At 30.1% G+C, this 19,147-nt stretch overlaps 3 protein-coding genes across 5 annotated transcripts; 1 reads left to right on the top strand and 2 right to left on the bottom strand.

The window, feature by feature from the left end:
* Positions 1–1,529: 1,529 nt before the first annotated feature.
* LOC106784696 lies at positions 1,530–5,160 on the bottom strand. The gene is made up of 7 exons (XM_014744514.1): positions 5,150–5,160; positions 5,047–5,092; positions 4,608–4,858; positions 4,168–4,492; positions 3,655–4,071; positions 3,007–3,384; positions 1,530–2,382 (listed from the first exon to the last, which is right to left on the bottom strand). Exons 1-7 carry the CDS (start codon positions 5,158–5,160, stop codon positions 2,047–2,049), a joined length of 1,764 nt encoding a protein of 587 aa, XP_014600000.1. The 3' UTR covers positions 1,530–2,046.
* On the bottom strand, positions 4,780–18,646 carry LOC106784709 (huntingtin). 3 transcript variants are annotated; one of them, XR_001381441.1, is made up of 17 exons: positions 18,475–18,646; positions 18,174–18,310; positions 17,911–18,091; positions 17,537–17,815; positions 17,308–17,449; positions 16,656–17,231; positions 15,974–16,569; positions 15,588–15,901; positions 14,165–15,505; positions 10,081–14,098; positions 9,799–10,004; positions 9,548–9,722; positions 9,054–9,467; positions 8,800–8,960; positions 8,614–8,701; positions 8,299–8,533; positions 4,780–4,858 (listed from the first exon to the last, which is right to left on the bottom strand). XR_001381441.1 is itself a non-coding variant. In XM_014744535.1 (16 exons), exons 2-16 carry the CDS (start codon positions 18,257–18,259, stop codon positions 8,435–8,437), a joined length of 8,676 nt encoding a protein of 2,891 aa, XP_014600021.1. In that variant the 5' UTR covers positions 18,260–18,310; positions 18,475–18,646; the 3' UTR covers positions 8,123–8,434. The 3 variants fall into 3 exon arrangements, 1 of the variants encoding a protein (XP_014600021.1); XR_001381442.1 differs by lacking the exon at positions 4,780–4,858 and adding an exon at positions 7,852–8,049; XM_014744535.1 differs by lacking the exon at positions 4,780–4,858 and having other exon boundaries at positions 8,123–8,533.
* Positions 6,259–7,233, top strand: LOC106784712. The gene is made up of 2 exons (XM_014744538.1): positions 6,259–6,882; positions 6,960–7,233. Exons 1-2 carry the CDS (start codon positions 6,704–6,706, stop codon positions 7,141–7,143), a joined length of 363 nt encoding a protein of 120 aa, XP_014600024.1. The 5' UTR covers positions 6,259–6,703; the 3' UTR covers positions 7,144–7,233.
* Positions 18,647–19,147: the final 501 nt, after the last annotated feature.

Below are 19,147 nucleotides of genomic sequence, written 5' to 3'. Positions count from 1 at the left end.
ACCAGTCAGTCTCTCGATGTGTTTTTTCGTAGAGCGTATGAATCAACGAATAATCGCGGATTGTGAAAAGATAATAAAAATATATTAGAAAAAAAAAAAGAGAATGAATGAAAAAAGTAAAGGCAGGGGGCAAGCTCGTCGAGAGCCAAATAGTTTCGCAATCGTCGAAAAGACGAAAAGAAAGAAAGAGAAAAAAAAAGAAACTCATTAACTACTAATTGTAAGCTTTTAAGTCGATCCTATTTCCACCAGCCCTTTTTTTTGTATATATATAAATACACATAGGAGACAGATACACACATAACATTATAAATGTGAAAAGAGGGTAATTTCATTTCGTTTATCAATCGAATTCGAAAAGAAATCGGTAAGCGTTTAGAAAGTCAATTCGATATAAATATTATGATCATTATTATTACCGTTATAAATAGTGGTAGCAATAGTATATAGTATTCGTAGTAGTTATATAATAACACGCAAAAAAGAGGAGAAAATGATAATGAAAAGTATAGCAACGTAGTTACATTAGTGTTTCAAAAAATCGACAACTCGAAACTTCGAAATTTTGACCGAAAACATCAGAGTCGTCGAAGTTCGATAAAATTCCCCTCCGATCGATTTCGTTATTATTTTATTCAGCATTCGGCAAACTTTCCATTGAAAAGTATATCCAAAATAACTGGTATATATCATAAAGTATACTTTATTCTTATTCGTATTTTTTTTAACTGCAGGTAGCAATACAGAAATGTTTATATTAAAATTGGATAGATAAAAAAAATCAACAGGTCAATATTTCATTGCATAATTAATACAAATTAATCAATGATATAATCAGCGTAACTAAAATGTTTTAATCCAATACTTGTTCGTCTTACGTGCAATCATCTTTGGAAGCAATTTTTTATAGAAAAAAATTCGCGAACCCCTTGTTGCTGATCTCTGTTACGGTCACTCCTTTTCAAAGGATGTTCAACAACCTCGCATAAAGTCTATCGAAAAAAGAAACGGAAGGCGAGAAGATCGTATTATAAAACGTAAGGGTGGGTTTTAGGTGTTAAAATCGTCTTCAAACGAGAAACATCGATCAATTCATTTGTGTCCTTATTACAATTAATGTCTAATCGAAGTCAATACTCATACACTTATAATCTCTTAAAAATTGTCCCTTCAATTTCATCCCCCGTCCTTGAAATCTAACAACACGCTTACCGATTTCCAAAGAATCGATCGTTGAAATTGTTCCTCCATCTCATTTCAATATCCTCGAATCACACGATCATTGTATAAAAAATAATAGAGAAAACAAAAGAATAAAAAACAAAGTAACAGACGAGGGTGGGAGGGTTATAGAAGGGTAGAAAAGTAGAAGACGTACGTATTAGACAGTTCGAAAAAAATCAATTTTTCTGATCGGCGCTAAGGGTAGATTTTGTATTATTCGCGGCCTACGTAAAATTAATTGTTCTACCATTGCCGCAAATAAAAAAAAAATTAACGAAAAAGATAAAAAAAAAAGAAAAAAAGAATTAAAAATAAATATATATATATATATATAAAAGCGCATACAATGAAATACACATGTATGTATATTAAATATACATGCGTAGCAGCGATGAGAGAGAGTTTCCTTGTCACAAAGCTCACGCAAAAAAAAATCATTTAATCGCAATGTACATATATATATATATACATATATATGTATGTATAGATACAATATATATATATTATTATATCGAAAGAATGCGATTTAACATTATTTATAACATGATTAGAAAATTGGATAACGAAGAATTTAGTAGATGAATGCGAAATCAACAAAAAGAAAAAAACAAAATATAGTAGTTATGTATTCTGATGTATTTAAGATGTTTAAACAATAAAGCTATTGCTACCTATTAAAAATAATGTATAAAGTAGGATTAAGCAGACAAAAAGAAAAACATTTCGGATATTGCACTATTTTCTTCTTTCAAGACGAATACAACTGATTCGAAAGTCGTTTGGTTTTTTTTGTATTTTTTAATTGTTTATTTATTCATAGAATCAAATTGTTTTGAATTCTTTTTGCTGTTCTTGCTGAGCTCGAACGTGCTTATATTGATCCGTTGTGTTATTCGCGTGGGATTGCAATGTCAACAACGAGTTCCTCGGCGACGAACAGTCGTCGAGGATCTTTTCGAGATCGTATAACTTTTTCAGTTTATCTTGAATATGATTCAAATATTCCCATCGTAAGATTTTCAGATGCTTTACGTATTCCAACGTACCACGATGACTCAACAACGTTTGCCCCAACGAATCGCAACAATCACCTTGGAGTGCACGACTTATCTCAATGCATAACTCTTGTCGTGTTATTTCTTCCTTCACCGGATCTCTCTATCAAGGAAATAGCAAATAAAAAATTATATTACAGTTAATTAGATTAGCGAAGAAATATCGTTGATTTGAATGTTACAATGCTAATGAAACTTTATGCTATCGCATAAAAATTGAAAATAATATTTATTCTATAGAATTTTTAATTGTTAACATTTTGTTTAAAATATTGGTACGCGTTTAAACCAAAATTATATTGAATAATTTTGTTACAAATGTTTAAAAATGATAGATCATTATGAACAATTTTTATATATGAATTCGTGTCCGAAAACTAATTTGGTAATTATAGAAGTTAATGTGTGTGTTAAATGGTTTTTATTTTAATTGGAAAATAATAATTCAAAAAGTTTGTTATTTTATCAAAGTCTATATTAAAAGCACAAAAATGATTTGCCCAAATTTCTTACTTATTGTTAGATCAGTAATTTTAAACGTGTGTGGTCTGTGACTTAAGATTTTAAGCATCAATGCGACATAAAAGATTACTTGTACCTACACGAGAAATTATTCTTTTATTTGCAAAATTTTTCTAAACTATAATTATGATCTTATGACTGGAAAAAAAAACATTCCGACAACATAGATCATATTCTATAATTAACAACAAAATAATCAGAAAATGTTTATTTTAAATACCTTTTTTGCATCCAATTGACCAAATTCTTTGCTCAATGCTTTGTCGATCAAATTAAGAATATGACTTTTGCTAGCGTGAAGATCGAGATCTTCATCAGGCTGATTACTTTCCACAACAATATCAGTATTCTCGTTTTTGTCATTGATTTCTTTTTCGATGCAAGTCGTTCTCTCGAATGATTTCGTACATTTTGTGTTTTTGGCAGAAGAAGACTTGCGACAGGGTTTTAAATAAGAAATATTCTTCAATTCTCTAATTAATTTTTTATCCTCCAAATAATTATCAATGTCAACGTCCGTTTCTCCATCTGTGCAATGATAACTTGTGCTAGCTTCTACTTGCTGAACAATTTTGTTGTTTGCCTGTCATAAAATTATTCAATTTTATTAAATCTATAAAGTTTACACTATATCATTATTTTAATCCATTAAGTATATATGTAAAATAAATTCTTTATATATCAAACTCTACATTAGATCTTCTAAAATCCCATGTGGGGCCGCATAACTAAATTTAAAGTTTGCAGAAATGTTAGCAAAACTAATATATTCCTAAATGCGTAACGACTGAAAATGAATTCATTGGTTCTGTTGACTTCAATCGAATTTTGTAAAACTAATCAAAAAATATACCTGCTCTGGTATATTCTTATTGTTACTCGTCGAAATTTGATGCTTTTTGGATACATCCGTGTATTGTAATTCGCCATCTAAACGATGTTCCTTATTTTTCTTTTTCGTTTCATCTTCAAAGTACGATTTTTTCTTTCTCTCTGGTTGCTCCACGTTAAACGAATCATTTTCCTTGCATTGCTGATCATCGATATTCTTCAATTTCCCATATAAATGATATTTCAATTGATCGAGCTCTTGATATTGTTGTTTCAAATGTTGCTTGTACTCCTCAAACTCGTTTTCTTTTTTTTTCAAATTCGATTCCAATTCCCTCTTGGAATTATCGCAGCATTTCTTTGATCGTGAATATTTTTCGTAATATTTATCCATTAAATCGCTCTCCGGTTCCGAATAATCTAATATACCTTGTAATACCTAATTAAAAAAGAACAAAAATCATTTGATATTTTACATTAAATAATTAATTGATATTAAAATCGTTAGAAGACGATTAGATGAATTATTTAGAACCTGATCGTTCTTCCAATGATAATCCTTCTTCGTCGAACTTTTAATTGGCAAACTATTAGGAAATTTAATATAATATTCGTTCTCTACTCCTTTATTAACAATATCATCGATCATCATCGTAAACTTGTCATCATCATCATCGTTCCAGCGTTGCTTTTGTCGATGATTATTGTTAGATATCTTTTTCGAATGAGTACGATGACAACGGGGATTTGATTTCGGTGAAAGAGGAATACTATAAGACTTTTTCACACCACCGTTTGCCAATGCGTTGTCAAATATGTGTTCGGTTTTTTTAAAAACTGCCTCGATGTTATCAATATCCCTTATAAATATAAATTTTTAGAAAAAAATAATTTCTTTTCCTAATTATAAATTGCTGAACGTTTTACTCGCACGATTAATAAAATGTTGTTAATTGATCTAATCGATCTAAATACCTCGTTTTGGAGGGTGTTCTTTTGAAATCAAGTTGACAATGACAGGAAGGACAACGATGCGTTTTAGATTTTTTTTTACGTCCAAAAACTTCTTGCTGGTTTACATCGTACATAATTGAATGTTCACATCGTGAATAAGGATCGCCGGAAGCATAATTCGGATAAGTGTGATGATGTGAGATCGACTTTTTAAAGCAAGGTTTTCTTTTGTATAACTCTTTAAAATGGCAAACATCTTCCTCAGTGTCCTCCTAAAGAAAAATTAATTTAAATATTATTTACATATAAACGATCAATTAATATAATTTTCCTAACGTTACATTTAAGGAATTAAGATTTATTTTACATACAATTCTGTTCAATTTTTAAAAATGTATCCACTTAAATATTTGATTTGACAGTGATAATAAAATTGTTAAATTATTTATTAAAACCTCACCATTTTTATTGATACTCTTTCCAATAATATTCCGGATAAACCGGAACTTCAAAAAATCAGATTTATAATCTGTATTCATAATAAGTTTATTACGTTATAATACTCTACCGACATTACAGATGTGATCTTTCATTTTTCTCACAGACGCAATCGAATTATCAAAAATTAGAATCTCGAAAGATTTAAAATAAATATTTAAAGAAAAACGAGACGAAGACAATGGCATAAAAGAAAACGAAACATAAAAACCGTAAATGTCAAAATGAACGAAAAAAATCACAAAACTCGAACGCGCGCGTGTCTCTGCTTGACAAAATTTGTTGCTCCGTTGTTTTTTTCTTTAAAAACAGAATAGTTTGTCCGATAATTTACAATGTGTCTAGAAAATAATTTATCAATGACATCATACACCCACATCCTGTAAATCATTGAATTACTTTTACATAAGAATATACGTAAATTTTAATTTCATGTTAAAAGTGAATCAATACAATTCATTGCATTTCATTAAATATTTAAACGTTACATGTTTCTAAGTTAGAAAAACACTATACAAAGTTCTAATCGATCCATAAATACTACTTTTATTATGTACTACTATTTGAATTATTTATTTAACACCTTTTATCCGATCTATCCATAATTTGTCACAAGAACGAGACTAGTTAGTTTAATCCATTACAAACTTTTATTCAACATGATTACGAACGAAGAAAAAAATACCAAAGAGAACTTTTCTTATCTTTTTGAAATTATGCCGGATTATCAAAAACGTATGAAATTTAATATTAAAAGTGTTCAATCTGTACCGAATGAATCAGCTATGCACGTGGATACAAATGTAATAAATGCAAAGTCATTAATGGGTCGGTATTTCGTTGAATTTGCTAGTAACTCCAGTATTAATGGATTGAAACATCTGGTTGCACGTAACAGACATATGTTTGAGAGGTATTGAAAAAAATAATCCTTTTGTTATTAATAAACCATAAGTCATATTTGTACCGGTAATAATGACAGCGGACTAAGCGAAAAAATTAATTGAATAATTTATATCCTAAAGTTAAAAATATTAGAAAATGATCACAATGAATTGAATCAAAAAATTAATTTTACGATTTATATTATAAGATATAAGTTATAAAATAAATTTTATTCAATTATTTGACTAAGTCCACTGTTATAATTATCGATACGTTTAATAATCATTTATTCTATATCATATTTTTTAAAGGATCCTTTTAACCATAATTATACTAACTGCACTTGCAAGCTTGACTTATATCTCTATAATTTCTTGGTACCGATACGAGGACGGTGCTATTTCTGTATACTCGAGTCATCAATATAAACTCTTCAGACTTTTGAAACCTTCGATACTTATGTGTCCAATAAATTTAATAGAAGAATCCAGCTTTCCTACAACTTTTAAGCGGTATAGTCTATGTCTATTACAAAATTTAAATATTTTTATATGTTTGCTCTTAATTAAAGCAGTGTTGTTTTAAGTCATAAAAATATAAAATATTAATTTTATATTATAAAGCACGGTAATTCGGTTCGAAATTAAAATTATGATAATTCCAGTTATGGCATCGAAGATACATCAGACGCTCGAGCATTTTTTCATTTCTTATCAAACGCTACCTACAATACTATGATCAATACACCTGATTACGATAATGCACCACCAGAATTATGGCTTAGAATTTTGTCAGATTTAAAAAAGGAATTCACTTATGAAACAACTTTGACTGGCGAAGGAATATGGGTTGCCACTGAAAACGGTTTATGTGTTTCTGTAGGAAACTTTGTTCTCCACTATGCAAGTTTGCAGTAAGCATCAGAAAACCGAATAAAAACTCAACACGCTAATTTGTCAAATATTGAAAAAACAAATTTGTTGATTCTAGAAACTTGTTGTCTAACAATTGGACTGTAATACCTTTGCCTAATTATCCACCAGATTCAAAAGATTTTGAGACAGCCGATGAAGATATAGATAATTTTAATTATTTACCATCGTATACTTACGACAAAGATCACGGAAAAACAGAATTAGTGAAAACTGATACTCCAATACTGGTAATCGTTTAAAGAACTATTTAATTATTAGCCAATTAAACATCACGATCGTTAATATAATTATCTTCATTTTGCGTGAACATATAGTTTAGCATACTTAATCCCATGGATTCATATTGGACAGAACCAAGAAATCTTCTACAAATTCTTGATTACCAAGTCAGTACTCTTAGAATCATACAAGGGGACTCTATGAAAAGTATATATAAAATTCCAATACGTCGAAGACAATGCGGATTCCCTTTCGACAAGGGATTGGAATTATGGCCAATATACACATACTTTATGTGTATGACTGAATGTAGAGCTCGTATAATTAGAACTGAATGCGGTTGTTATCCTCACTTTTTTAGACGAATACGTAAAAATATTTATATATCTTTTTTCTTCTTTTTCTTTTTTTTTTCATTTAAATAGGTATTGTCTATTATATCTATTTATTTTCTCAGATGATGTTCCTATCTGTAATACCGCACAATTGCGTTGTATCGGAAAAATACAACGATTAGGATTACTTAATATTAAACCACTTTCCTGTGATTGCCAGTATAATTGCAACAAAGTATCGTATTTGGCGGAGGATATTAGTATATCGAGATTGTGATTGTCAAAAGAATATTAATAATTTTAAGAATAATTATTCTAAACATCGACTTAACAATTCTAAAGCATACTTAATAATTATAGGAAGGAAGTAACACCCATAAAAACTGCGAGTTTCAAAATGACAATAGATTTTTCAAAAAACAAATTTAAACGTAGAGAATGGTACACTTTTGGAGATCTCTTAAGTACGTTTACAAAATTTATCAATTTATTTTACATTCTTCTTCTTTTTTAACAGATTTTTTTTTATTTTCTTGATTCAGCATCAATCGGTGGAGCTGCTGGTTTGTTCCTTGGTTGCAGCGTAATATCCTTTTATGAAATATTATATTATGGGACATTGCATTTGTATATTTATATACGGAAACATAAAAAGAACCAAAAATTAAGTTAAGAATTGAATATACGTCACATTTTATTAATTAGCTAGACACGATAGTTGAAAAATACTGTTTATTGCAAAACAAATTGCATTTTTGTTAGAAGGACGCGAGTGAAATAAATATCACATACATACATACATACATACATACATACATACATACAAATGTACATACTTACGTCTTTAAAAGATAATGATAAACGCACAATCACTGTACACTAATTTACAAGAGTAGAAGAATCACTTGAAATATTATTAAAAAATGTTTCTTTTCGAATAAATTTCTTTCCGTAATAGGATATACAATTTAGATAACTAAAAGGATGCTAATATATCAATGAATGGATTTCCAGGTTCTTTAGCTGCAATTTCGAATGTCTCGACGAAAGCTTTCCTTTGAGATTCTTCGGGCAACTGTAAATAAAATCAAATAATTGATTTTAAAAATACTTGTTAATACATTTAATTTTTATCAAATTTCCATGTTCGTTTACCTTATGATAAAAATCATTAGCTGCTATACACAAAATCTTCTTATCCTCGTATTCATACTTTCCAATCCTTGATTGTACATGTGGGAATCTATATTGATATTTGTTAAAGAGCCACACTATTTGGTTATTCTTCAAATCTAAAGAAAAAATTTAAAAAAAAAAAAAAAAAAAAGATAAAAAGGATACAAAGCTCTCAACCAATTATTCGTAGATGCGCTTATAAAGAAACAAGAAAGACACCAAGTAGACATAGCCAATGGTAAGCTCTGTATAAAATTTGGCAAACTGAAGACCACCCAATCTTGTAGTAAACTCATTTTTGTAGACGTACATGCTCTTTCACAGACCTACATTTAATAAATCAAATATTTGAGTATGTTAATTTCGTTAATATCTAATGTCTTCACATATTTTTAAATATATTGTACTTGATTACTAACTTTAAACACTACGCCTGAAAGCAATCTAGGATGTGGTTGTTGGGGTGATAAAAATTCACCTATAACTTTAGTCAAGATTTCGGATGGTGGAAAGAAATCTGCTAAAACACCTGATAAAACTGAACATAGAATTTCTACTTCCATTGGATAGCCTTTCTTAATTCTATCAAATATGGCAGACGTTCGTTCAATAGATCGAACCAATGATTCCGGTTCAATACCCGGTAATGGTTCTTCAACATTTGGCTGATTTAATCTATCTGCTGCTTCTGTATACATGCACGTTAATAAAAGTTGCAAGGCAGGTAACGCATACATCGGACTTATGTGTCCTAAACGTTCTGTTGCTACTTTGACAATTTGTTCAGCCACTTTACCCGTTACACTTTTTGTTATAATTAATCTTTCGAGACCCTAAAAAATAGAACAGGTGAAATAATTGTTTACTGTTGAGAGAGAAAATGAATTTTAAATAAAAATAAAAAGAAATCTACCTGTAAAAGAGTTTGATGTAAACTAATTGAAATATTCGGTGACATGACTAGAGAAAGAACTAGTTCAAGCACAGCAGGAGCTTCCGTATCCGACGGCGTATCTCCTGCATGTTCTAATAAGAAAAATACTAAGGCCCACATGATACCTTGATGTTCCTCGCTTTGATTTAATACCCTAAAAAGAATAAAGCAAAGTTTTATCTTATTCTTCAAAAATAAAATAAAAATTGCATTCAAAACATATGTATTACCCATCTGTATCTTGATTGTCTATGTGTTTTTGTATATACTCGATAGTCAATGGATGTAAAATATTCATAATTTCTTCGTAATTAGCCTGAACTGCACTTTGTAATAAATACAAAACGCCATGAAGTGCTGCGACTCTAGCAGCTAAGAAAACCGATTTAAGGTTGATGTCAATCAAACGTTTCACCTTTTCCAATGTATCCAAATCCTAAAACAATATTCTTTCAATTAATAATATTGATATGCATATAACTTTTGTATTTGTAATATAATGTAATACACACCAGTGGTGTTAATACTGCGGCAGCCTTACATACAGATATTACCAAATACTGATATAAGATTCCATTTTCTATTGGATGTACTCTTGAAATTTCTAAGCAAACATCTAATATCCATTGATATTGCGCTCTTTCAACAAAGAGATCAGAAATAGCTAGGAGAGATTTCATAGTTTCAGTGAGTAATTGTATTGGAATATTCGCTTGTGGCGACAACCAAGAAGTATAAAGTTCCACTAAAAATCGAAGACACGAATCTACATCTAATGATGCAGTCTTCAATGCATCATTTCTTCTATTTTTTAATTCAAGAACAGAGGCATTCAATTTATCTTCGTATAAATTACACGACGACCATAAATAGGAAACTGATAATTGACTATAAGTAAAGTTATCTGAAGTTCTAATCTTTTCTATGTTTCCTCTATGAAATATATGATCTAATCTGAGACCATTTATATTCTGAATATCACTCATACATTCGAATTTCCATGTCAATAAATCTTGTATAGTATATAATTTTTGTGAGCTTATTTTCACTACCGAAAGTTGAGGGTCTCGTGAATGATGAATCAAACAACTAGTAATTGGATTACCAGGATGTGGTAGAAGCATTGTTTGTAATAATAACTGTGTTATAGCTTGAATAGCTAAACAGCTTGCTTGTACTAACGCTGTTGCTTCTTCCGAAGAAGTATTTTCATTTTGTGAAAGATTTAACAATCCCAATAACGCCATCCATATTTCTTCAAATTGTAATCGCGAAGTCCAACCCAACAAATTAATTCTATAAATGAATTGTTCTAAAATGTCGACCTCTTGTAGAAGATTTGATTCGGTTGATAATAATGGAAAATGGCATTTAGTTGTACCAGAGCCCATTATATGCCAACCATGTTTCCAAACCAAAGGAGGCGTTAGAACAAAAGAATTTACCAAAGGTTGACGACTAATAAGTACAATAAGACTTTTAATTATATTAAATAAATAAGGAGGAATGTTTTTCGAACTATTATTAGTATGACATTTTTCAAGCCAGACAACCAGTGATGCTATCTGCACGCATGCCTTCGCATAATGCTTCGTTTCTTCGTCTTGAAAAGCTGGTTGTAACGAGCACCTATCAACGTGAGGTAACGATTCAACCGTCGTTAAATTGTTTTCAACTATTTTGGTCATAGCCAGTATCGAAGAACATACCCACGAGTATCGAGTGCTGTCTGCAAAGATCTTGAATGGGCCTTCGTGTTTCAAAACTTCTGCAGCACAACTCAATGCTAACTCTACTTCACTTGGTCGTAACTTTCTAATATTTTCTTTATCTACATGTATCATCCAATGTGTTAATTCCAAACATAATAATGCTAGCTTAGCACAATCTTCTTCAACTTTAGCATCCATGTGCGCCAAATTATATCTAGTTAATTGCGATAATGTTTTAGTAAATGCTTTTACAACTGGAATGATTTTAAAAAGTGTATTCCAGTAGATGGAATCGTCTAAAAGTTTGGATATCCTTGTTGCATATTTCACTTCTTTACTATTAGTATCAGATTTTTGTGGATTAAATACATAATGTGGTTTTGGCATAAATTCAGTTACATTACGTACATGTTCCAACAAACATTGTTTAGCAGCTATATATAAAGAGCTTGCTTCAAAATGATGAATTTTTTCGTTATTAATTTTTCCTAACTCTAACTTTTGGCAATTCTCAATAGTCAATCTTACACCCAATGTTATGCAGTCTTTTAAAATCATTATATCAAACTCCTTACAAGAAATAATACTCAAACAGTCTTCAAAATTTAAATTACTCAATAATTGTGCTGATTCATGAGTATTATATGTAATATTCTGATGACAACAATGTAATTTTATTTGTGAGAGAAACCAATCGCGATCTAGTTGAATTGTTTTTACGATTAATGGATTAAAAGGTCTACACAAATCAGGTTCGAAAGGTGAGAGATCGTAAAACTGTACTCCTAATTTATTCAATAAGTTAACTAGTGCTCCATGTTTTTTAGCTAGCTTAGTAGCCTGTAATGTATCCATGATCTTTATTAAATCATTTTTTGGGAATTGTTCTATAACATCTGTTGCGTTCAATGTTAATAAAATTTCGATTCTTCTACTAGCCATCTTTGCTGCCATTCTTGATAAAGCAAGATATTTGGTAGATAAAAATTTTGGAATTAACATCATTATGACTGCACCACTTTGAGATTGATGTGCATCTTCGATGCATTGCAATAAACGCTTTACAAAGCTGGGTTGTGATAAATTAACACATTTTGTTGAAATAGCTTGTACTAAGAGACCGCTAGCTGCAGGATTTCTATGTATAGCTGCTGCTAAAAGTTCTCTCACTGGAGATTCAGTAGCTATATGTATTGCTTCTTCAATATGATTCACCAATAACCATGTTAAAGGTTCTGCATCATTGAGATTTTCACATACATAATCACAAAATAATATGATTCCTCCTTTATGAATAATTTGTACATTTATGCTGTTTACATGATCGTATACTTTAGTCTCATTGGGAAGAGTTCTTACTATGTAATCTGAATTTCGTGTGCCCAAAACTTTAGACCAAAATAACATCTCATTATAGCTTAATAATGTCATTAAATAAGCCCATTGACAAGTCAACATTGGACACACATGCCCAATGCTTACCATTAAAGAATTTAAATTGTCTATCGGAAACTTGTCCTCATCAAGGGTATTACGATCTTGAATCATTTGCATTGCTGCATTTGCCACTTTACAATGACTTCCAGACTCAAACATGTGTATGCACAATTGTAAAAAGAATGCAAATTGATGCACCAGATAGTCATCGTTATCTGTGTGTTGAGCAAATCCTGTATAAGGATCTATAGCTTTGTGATTAATTAATCCTAGAATATTAAAAATTTTCGTGCCTATCAGGCTAATTACTTTAAATATGAATCTTGCTAAAATTTTTTCTGGTGGTATTTGTGCAGACTGAGTTCCAAGTGCATTCAATGGATCTATAACTTTAGACATATTATCTGGAAATAATAACAAGTGTGAAAGATCTGTCATATATACGCTAAGATCCGATAGTCGTGCTAACATTGAGTCCTCTTTAGCACAAGAGATAAGAGTTAACAATATAACATTGATCATTCCCAACCAACGTTTTAGATTAAAAACTGGTTCTTTCAAAGTAGCAGGCGTAGTAAAGAGTACTTTTAAAAGTGGATCTACTGGTCTGAAAACAGTAGGAGAAATTGCAGCAAACAATTTGACTAAAGCCATATGAGCATTTTCCCATTCCAGTCTTACTTGACGCATTCCTAACATGGGAAGTATAATATCTGTAGTCATTCTAGACCATCTTCTCCATTTTTCTTCTCCATTTCCATCTCCACTAAATCTAGATTCTGAGACACACAGTGCTAAAAGCTCGATGACTTCGTGATATTCTACTAGACGAAGTAGCATTGAAATTAATACTTCTTTGGTTGTTTCCAATTCTCTTTTTGCTTGATTAGAACTTTCATTACGAATAAGAAAAATATCTCCGACCACAGGTGCAAGAGCTGGTATACAATATTTAAGTGCTGGCTGTCCACTTGCCATAAGTCCATCACATAATTGTATTATTTTAGGAATACCTATTACAACCTTCGAGTGATTTTTTTCATAAGATAAATGCACCAAAAAACTAAAAATTTTTGGTAAAAGATGCTCTGCCTGTTGTATCTGACCCTCCTCTATGAATTCAAACTGCTTTAATACGAATCCAATAAATATCTTATCTGAATCTAACAAACAATAATTAACTTTCAGTTGAATCAGTTGACTCAGAAGCATTAGCACTTGACATTGCAATGAAATATTGCTCGTGATAGTATATTGTTCCATAGACTTTATAACCATTGGTTCAAATAAACGAATAAAAGTAGCTACAGAAGCTTTATGATCCGAAGCATAGATGTATGATAATTTTCTATCTCCTTTTCTACGTGTTAAACCTATCCACCTAGAAATCATAAAAGGTTAGAATAAAATTAATTTCAAATATGATTTATAAATGTATGATACTTACCCAGTGTCTGGTTTATTTTCATCTCTGCAATTATTTCCTATTATTTTGATCATATCTGCCATATGTCTAGCTGGATTTTGAAAACATTGATTATAGAAGCCTTTAGAAGTATCTCTCAACGCAATATTCTGTTCTGCATATTGTTGCATATCCTGTTCATTCCACTGAGTACCTAGATTTTTACCGAACAAGCATTTCAACAATTGCTGTACACATTGAATAGTTGCAGTTGGTGATAAAGTAACAGTTGTCTGCAGGTAATAGAGAAGTTCATCTGCTATCCCGCCAGCTTCATTAAAAGTGGCTATCTCAAGAATTTGCGAAAGAGTATCCAGTATAGCAGTTAATAATGCAATATACATTTCGCTAGCCTCTGGTTCAAGAGTAACAAGATAATTAGAATGTGCTGCTTTGAGATTGTCATATATCTTCATATAATGCGGAATAGTAATGAATAATCCCATTTGTTCTTTTTCAAACTTTAAATTTAAAAACTTATCTTTTTTTTCTTTTTGTTTCTGTTCAGGAACTACTTTTTTCTTTGGAGATAAAGTATGCGCAGCTGACAAAGATAGTGATTTTGTACTTAATTGATTTAACTGTATATCATCAATAACATGAACGAAAATATTTAGAACTCTTACAACATGAGCCAATAATAGTTCCATATACTGACAAGTTTGTTTATCTTTAAACATACGCCAAAGATTTGATGTATCAGAATCATGTTTGTTTGTTGGTTCGTTAGGTTTCAGATTGCAAAGAGCCAACCCTGATGCAAGATTACCCGCAAGAGAAATTAAATGTTTATGTGTTGATAAATCCAAACTTATTGCAGATGAAGACAACAAAGGCAACAACAAAGAAAGTAGACCACTACCAATTGGAGACGTTATTTCAATAGCAAAATTGTTTTCGTTTGTTGTGTCTACTCGACTAACAGCCTTTTTATGAGATTTTTTAAGCAGTGCTTTAGGAAGTACACAATCCCATCCTCTGACATAAACTACAGTATTATAAACTTCACTTAATTGAGCAAGAGCTTCACAACAACCATATACCATATACTTAGATGAATCAACCATGAGTATTTCAGTTAAGATGCTAACAATACGAGATAAGGAGTCCTCTGTATTTACGTGATATTTCTTATCACTATGATCATTTAAAGATGTAAACGGCTTGACTGTATTATTTATGCATATTTTATGTCTATCATAATATGAAGGTATTCTTAAAGTATTTGACATTAGAGTTGATAAATATTTTTCTGTATATTGAGCTGCTTTTTTTACAACAGCACTTTCCTGCGGATGTTGAAAATATAATAATGGAATACTTCTGAAAATAAAAATGAACAAATTTAATCTTAAGAGAATAAACAAATTCAAGTAATATGATAATTCGTAACATTGAAACTTACTTAACAATTGCTTCAGATGCTGCATGTCTAACTCTTTTGTCCTGATCTCCTAATAAAATTATTATAACATCGATAAAATGTTGTTGAAATAATGCATCACCTGTTATGTGTTCTATAGTGATGTATGATAAATTACTTAGCAAATCTGCTAATTTAACTTTGACAAGAAAATATGGATTTTTAATAAGCCTAGGTAATTCAAATAAAATGGTTATTCCATATTGACTATCTACAGAATTTAGGATTTCTGGTAAGCATAAATTTAATGCTGTTAACGTTTGGCGACATGTTGTGGCAGAATCATCCTCTAAACCCTTAAAAAAAAAATGCCTTATTTTAATTTATTTTCATTAATTATAATGCATTTGATTGTGAAAAAATCTTACTTTTATAAGTAATTTTATCATATTTTCCAACAATGAACTTTCGTTTGCTTTACTATTTAAATTTTCAGGCTGAAAATTCTTAAAAGATCCACCATACTGAGTAAAAACCGTTTTCAAAAATAATCCAATAAGAATCGATACATTAGCTCTGATTTGAGGATCTGAATGATTTGCAAATAATAAAATATCTTTAATCATTTGCTTATCCGAATGAGTAGAATCTTTGGCAACTGTCATTAGAAGTAAATCTGGATAAAGTCTTAAAATGTTGGCTACGCATGTTAAAGCAAGAGATTTAACACTGACACGAAATAATTTATCAGGCATTAAGTGATCAGCACTGCCTGTTAACAAAAATGATGAAACTAAATAACGACAACAAAATTTGACGGGCATATCAGAATCTGTATAAGTCCCAATATTGATTTCGTGCAATGGCAATTCCATTGACAATTTGTGTGAAGAGGCTACAGATATCGAAGCTTCGTCCAAATATTCATCTTCTTTCATGTGATTGCTTTGTAAGCTTGAATATGGTATGTTTTCTATTTGTTCTATTTCGCTTCCAGCATCGCTTCCTTCCTCGATGCCATCTCCTAAAGTAGATATAAACTAGAAAATTTGTATGTATATCCAATATTACTCATTCAAGAAACATTTACATTTATATAGTTATTCTCACCCTCTAAAGTCTCTATTTTTAATTCACTATAATTTTCCATCGTTTTTCCTTTCGTTTCTGTTGCATCACTTGAACATGTTTCCCGCGTTTCTGATTTTTGTATCAACGGAAGTACCATTTCTGAATCCATAATCCAATTTCCTATCGTTGAATTCAAATGCGGCATTTCCGGTTCAAGCAAATTCAATGTGGAATCAGAATTGCCTCCAGAAATACTTGTAGCTGTTGAAGTACTTATTTGACCCAAAGATATCGTAGCTGCTTCTTGATTCAACTCGATTCTACTATGAGTAATGCCTTCTTTAGACAACAATAAATATTTGAACGCACTTGATGGAGATTGCAAAAGTTGAGCCAACGTTTCCAAAGCAGCATTTATTAAATTATGATTTGAATGCCACTTGGTGTAATACAAGCATAACTCATAAATTTGTAAAAAATTTTCCAATTGTTGTTTGTCACTAGATTCACATTCCGTTGGTGTAGAAAGATATGGTAAAATCACTTTTATGCATCCAAAAACACCAATAACTTTATTCAAGTGATCTATGTCATCACTTACTGGTATAATAGCATCTGTAAAAATATATTACTAATATACACATATTATATAATTAGCAAACATAATAATTAAAAAATATTCTCATCTTACCTAATAAATAATTTAATACGTAACATAAAAAAGCTTGAGGTTTCCTACAATTTAAGCAGGTCGTTAAAATCATATTTGCTGCAGCTCTACGAAATGCAGCTTGAGTCGACGATATATTTTGAAATAATGCTTTAAGCAACGTCTACAAAAAGATAATATACTTCTTGATACATATTGCTATTATATTATATTGCTATTATTATTATTATTATTATTATTATTATTATACCTTAACATCGTTATCCGTCATAAATGGCCCCAACGTCTTTAGAATTAATTTTAATGCTTGTGCAAGTGTATCTATTACTGATTCTTCTGGCCTATGCGCTATGACAGTAATACATGGTATTAAATTCGATACGTATGCTTTCCCTCTCGTAGGACGAATCATATGGCTAAGTAAACCGAATCTCCAAAGAGCAGCTCTCAAAGTTCGAGCAGGTCCATTACTTTTGATTCCATTATATAACTCTATTTGAATTTTAACAATATCACTGTCTGCCATAGTCTGGTAAATAATATATATTATACTTATTATAGTTATATAATAATATAATCAATTGCACATGATAAGTAAAATAAAGAACATTGAAATAATCATACCCTTATAATTTTATTCAGACATTCATCAGCAATCATTCTCACATCAGCTTCTGCGTCATCACATAGTGCCAATAATGCTTTTATCGAACAACCAAAAATTTGTGGATATTTAGATATCAATTTAGTATTTGTTGAACATAATCCTTCAGCAATTACTGTACAATGCATTATCTTCTCTTTTCTGTTATATTTAAAAATATATACAAGATTTTGATAAAAATTTTAATTAAAAATTTGACAATGTAAACAATTTTAATTCATACCTTATTACAGGATCAGATGAAACCATGGTTTCCTGTAATACCTTTAATGCATCTATAGCTTTTAATATATTGTTTAATGCAGCCATTTTTATATAAAATAGTTTATTACTTTCTTTCTATCTATTTAACCTTTTTATCTGAAATATATAACATATTGATAAAAATAGGCTAGTTTGACAACACAAATATACTATAAAAATCTAACACGTTTAGAAACGCCATATTTATTTACGATTGAAACGTGTCACCCAAAATTACAAACATAAATTATATCCCATCAAAAACGTCATTTCAATCTTACCATTATAGGTTATTCAATTTGCTTAATAAAACTATTTAACACTGTCAATGCGTAAAACTGTAATTAATCATTATTAATAACTCTGTGCAATGATTGCAATTTCATTTAAAGGAAAATAATAAATTATTAACTTTTCTATTCGCGATAGATTATCAAAGACTGCCATATTTGTTGTAAAACTGAAGGACACACTATAGTCAAAACTGTGAATAATCCCATCGCAGACGTACAATAATATATATATATATATATATATATTCATATTTAACTTTTGATTAAAGATTATCAGTAAATAATCATTTTATCTCTATTATATTATTTAACCTATAATACATAATTATATTTCTAGTGATACAAAAAATAATACTTTTGAGTAAAGACATTTTTGAATATACCGCGTAAAACGCATATTTGATGAACTTTAAATATGTAATATAAAAAGGACATTTTATAAATTTGTTAAAAATTATAAATCATAATGTTTTAAATAAAAAAACAAACAAATTCACAAAAGTATTCATTAGATTGAAATTAAATTTACAAAAAAATAAAGGATTGTAATAACATCAGTTTTATTTGTATAGATAGCGCTGTAATGTGTTATTTTCTATTTGCAAATACTTTTTAGATTTGATCAGTGCAAGTACATAAAATCGATAATTAAGATATGCAA

The sequence above is a fragment of the Polistes canadensis genome, unplaced genomic scaffold (assembly GCF_001313835.1).
Source record: "Polistes canadensis isolate GaletaPanama2010 unplaced genomic scaffold, ASM131383v1 scaffold_39, whole genome shotgun sequence".
In the NCBI taxonomy this organism is placed as follows: Eukaryota; Metazoa; Arthropoda; class Insecta; order Hymenoptera; family Vespidae; genus Polistes; species Polistes canadensis.
Note: the sequence above shows the minus strand (reverse complement) of the source record. Positions and strands in the feature narration are given on the sequence as shown.

Coding starts and splice junctions, on each gene's coding strand:
- LOC106784696 (XM_014744514.1), bottom strand. Junction 4,493..4,607: donor AGAACACCCTCCAAAACGAG/GTATTTAGATCG, acceptor TATATTTATAAG/GGATATTGATAACATCGAGG. Junction 3,385..3,654: donor ATAAGAATATACCAGAGCAG/GTATATTTTTTG, acceptor ATTTTATGACAG/GCAAACAACAAAATTGTTCA.
- LOC106784712 (XM_014744538.1), top strand. CDS start 6,704: ATGATCAATACACCTGATTACGATAATGCACCACCAGAATTATGGCTT. Junction 6,883..6,959: donor CTCCACTATGCAAGTTTGCA/GTAAGCATCAGA, acceptor TGTTGATTCTAG/AAACTTGTTGTCTAACAATT.
- LOC106784709 (XM_014744535.1), bottom strand. CDS start 18,259: ATGGCTGCATTAAACAATATATTAAAAGCTATAGATGCATTAAAGGTA. Junction 14,099..14,164: donor GAAAATAAACCAGACACTGG/GTAAGTATCATA, acceptor TATGATTTCTAG/GTGGATAGGTTTAACACGTA. Junction 10,005..10,080: donor CCGCAGTATTAACACCACTG/GTGTGTATTACA, acceptor ATATTGTTTTAG/GATTTGGATACATTGGAAAA.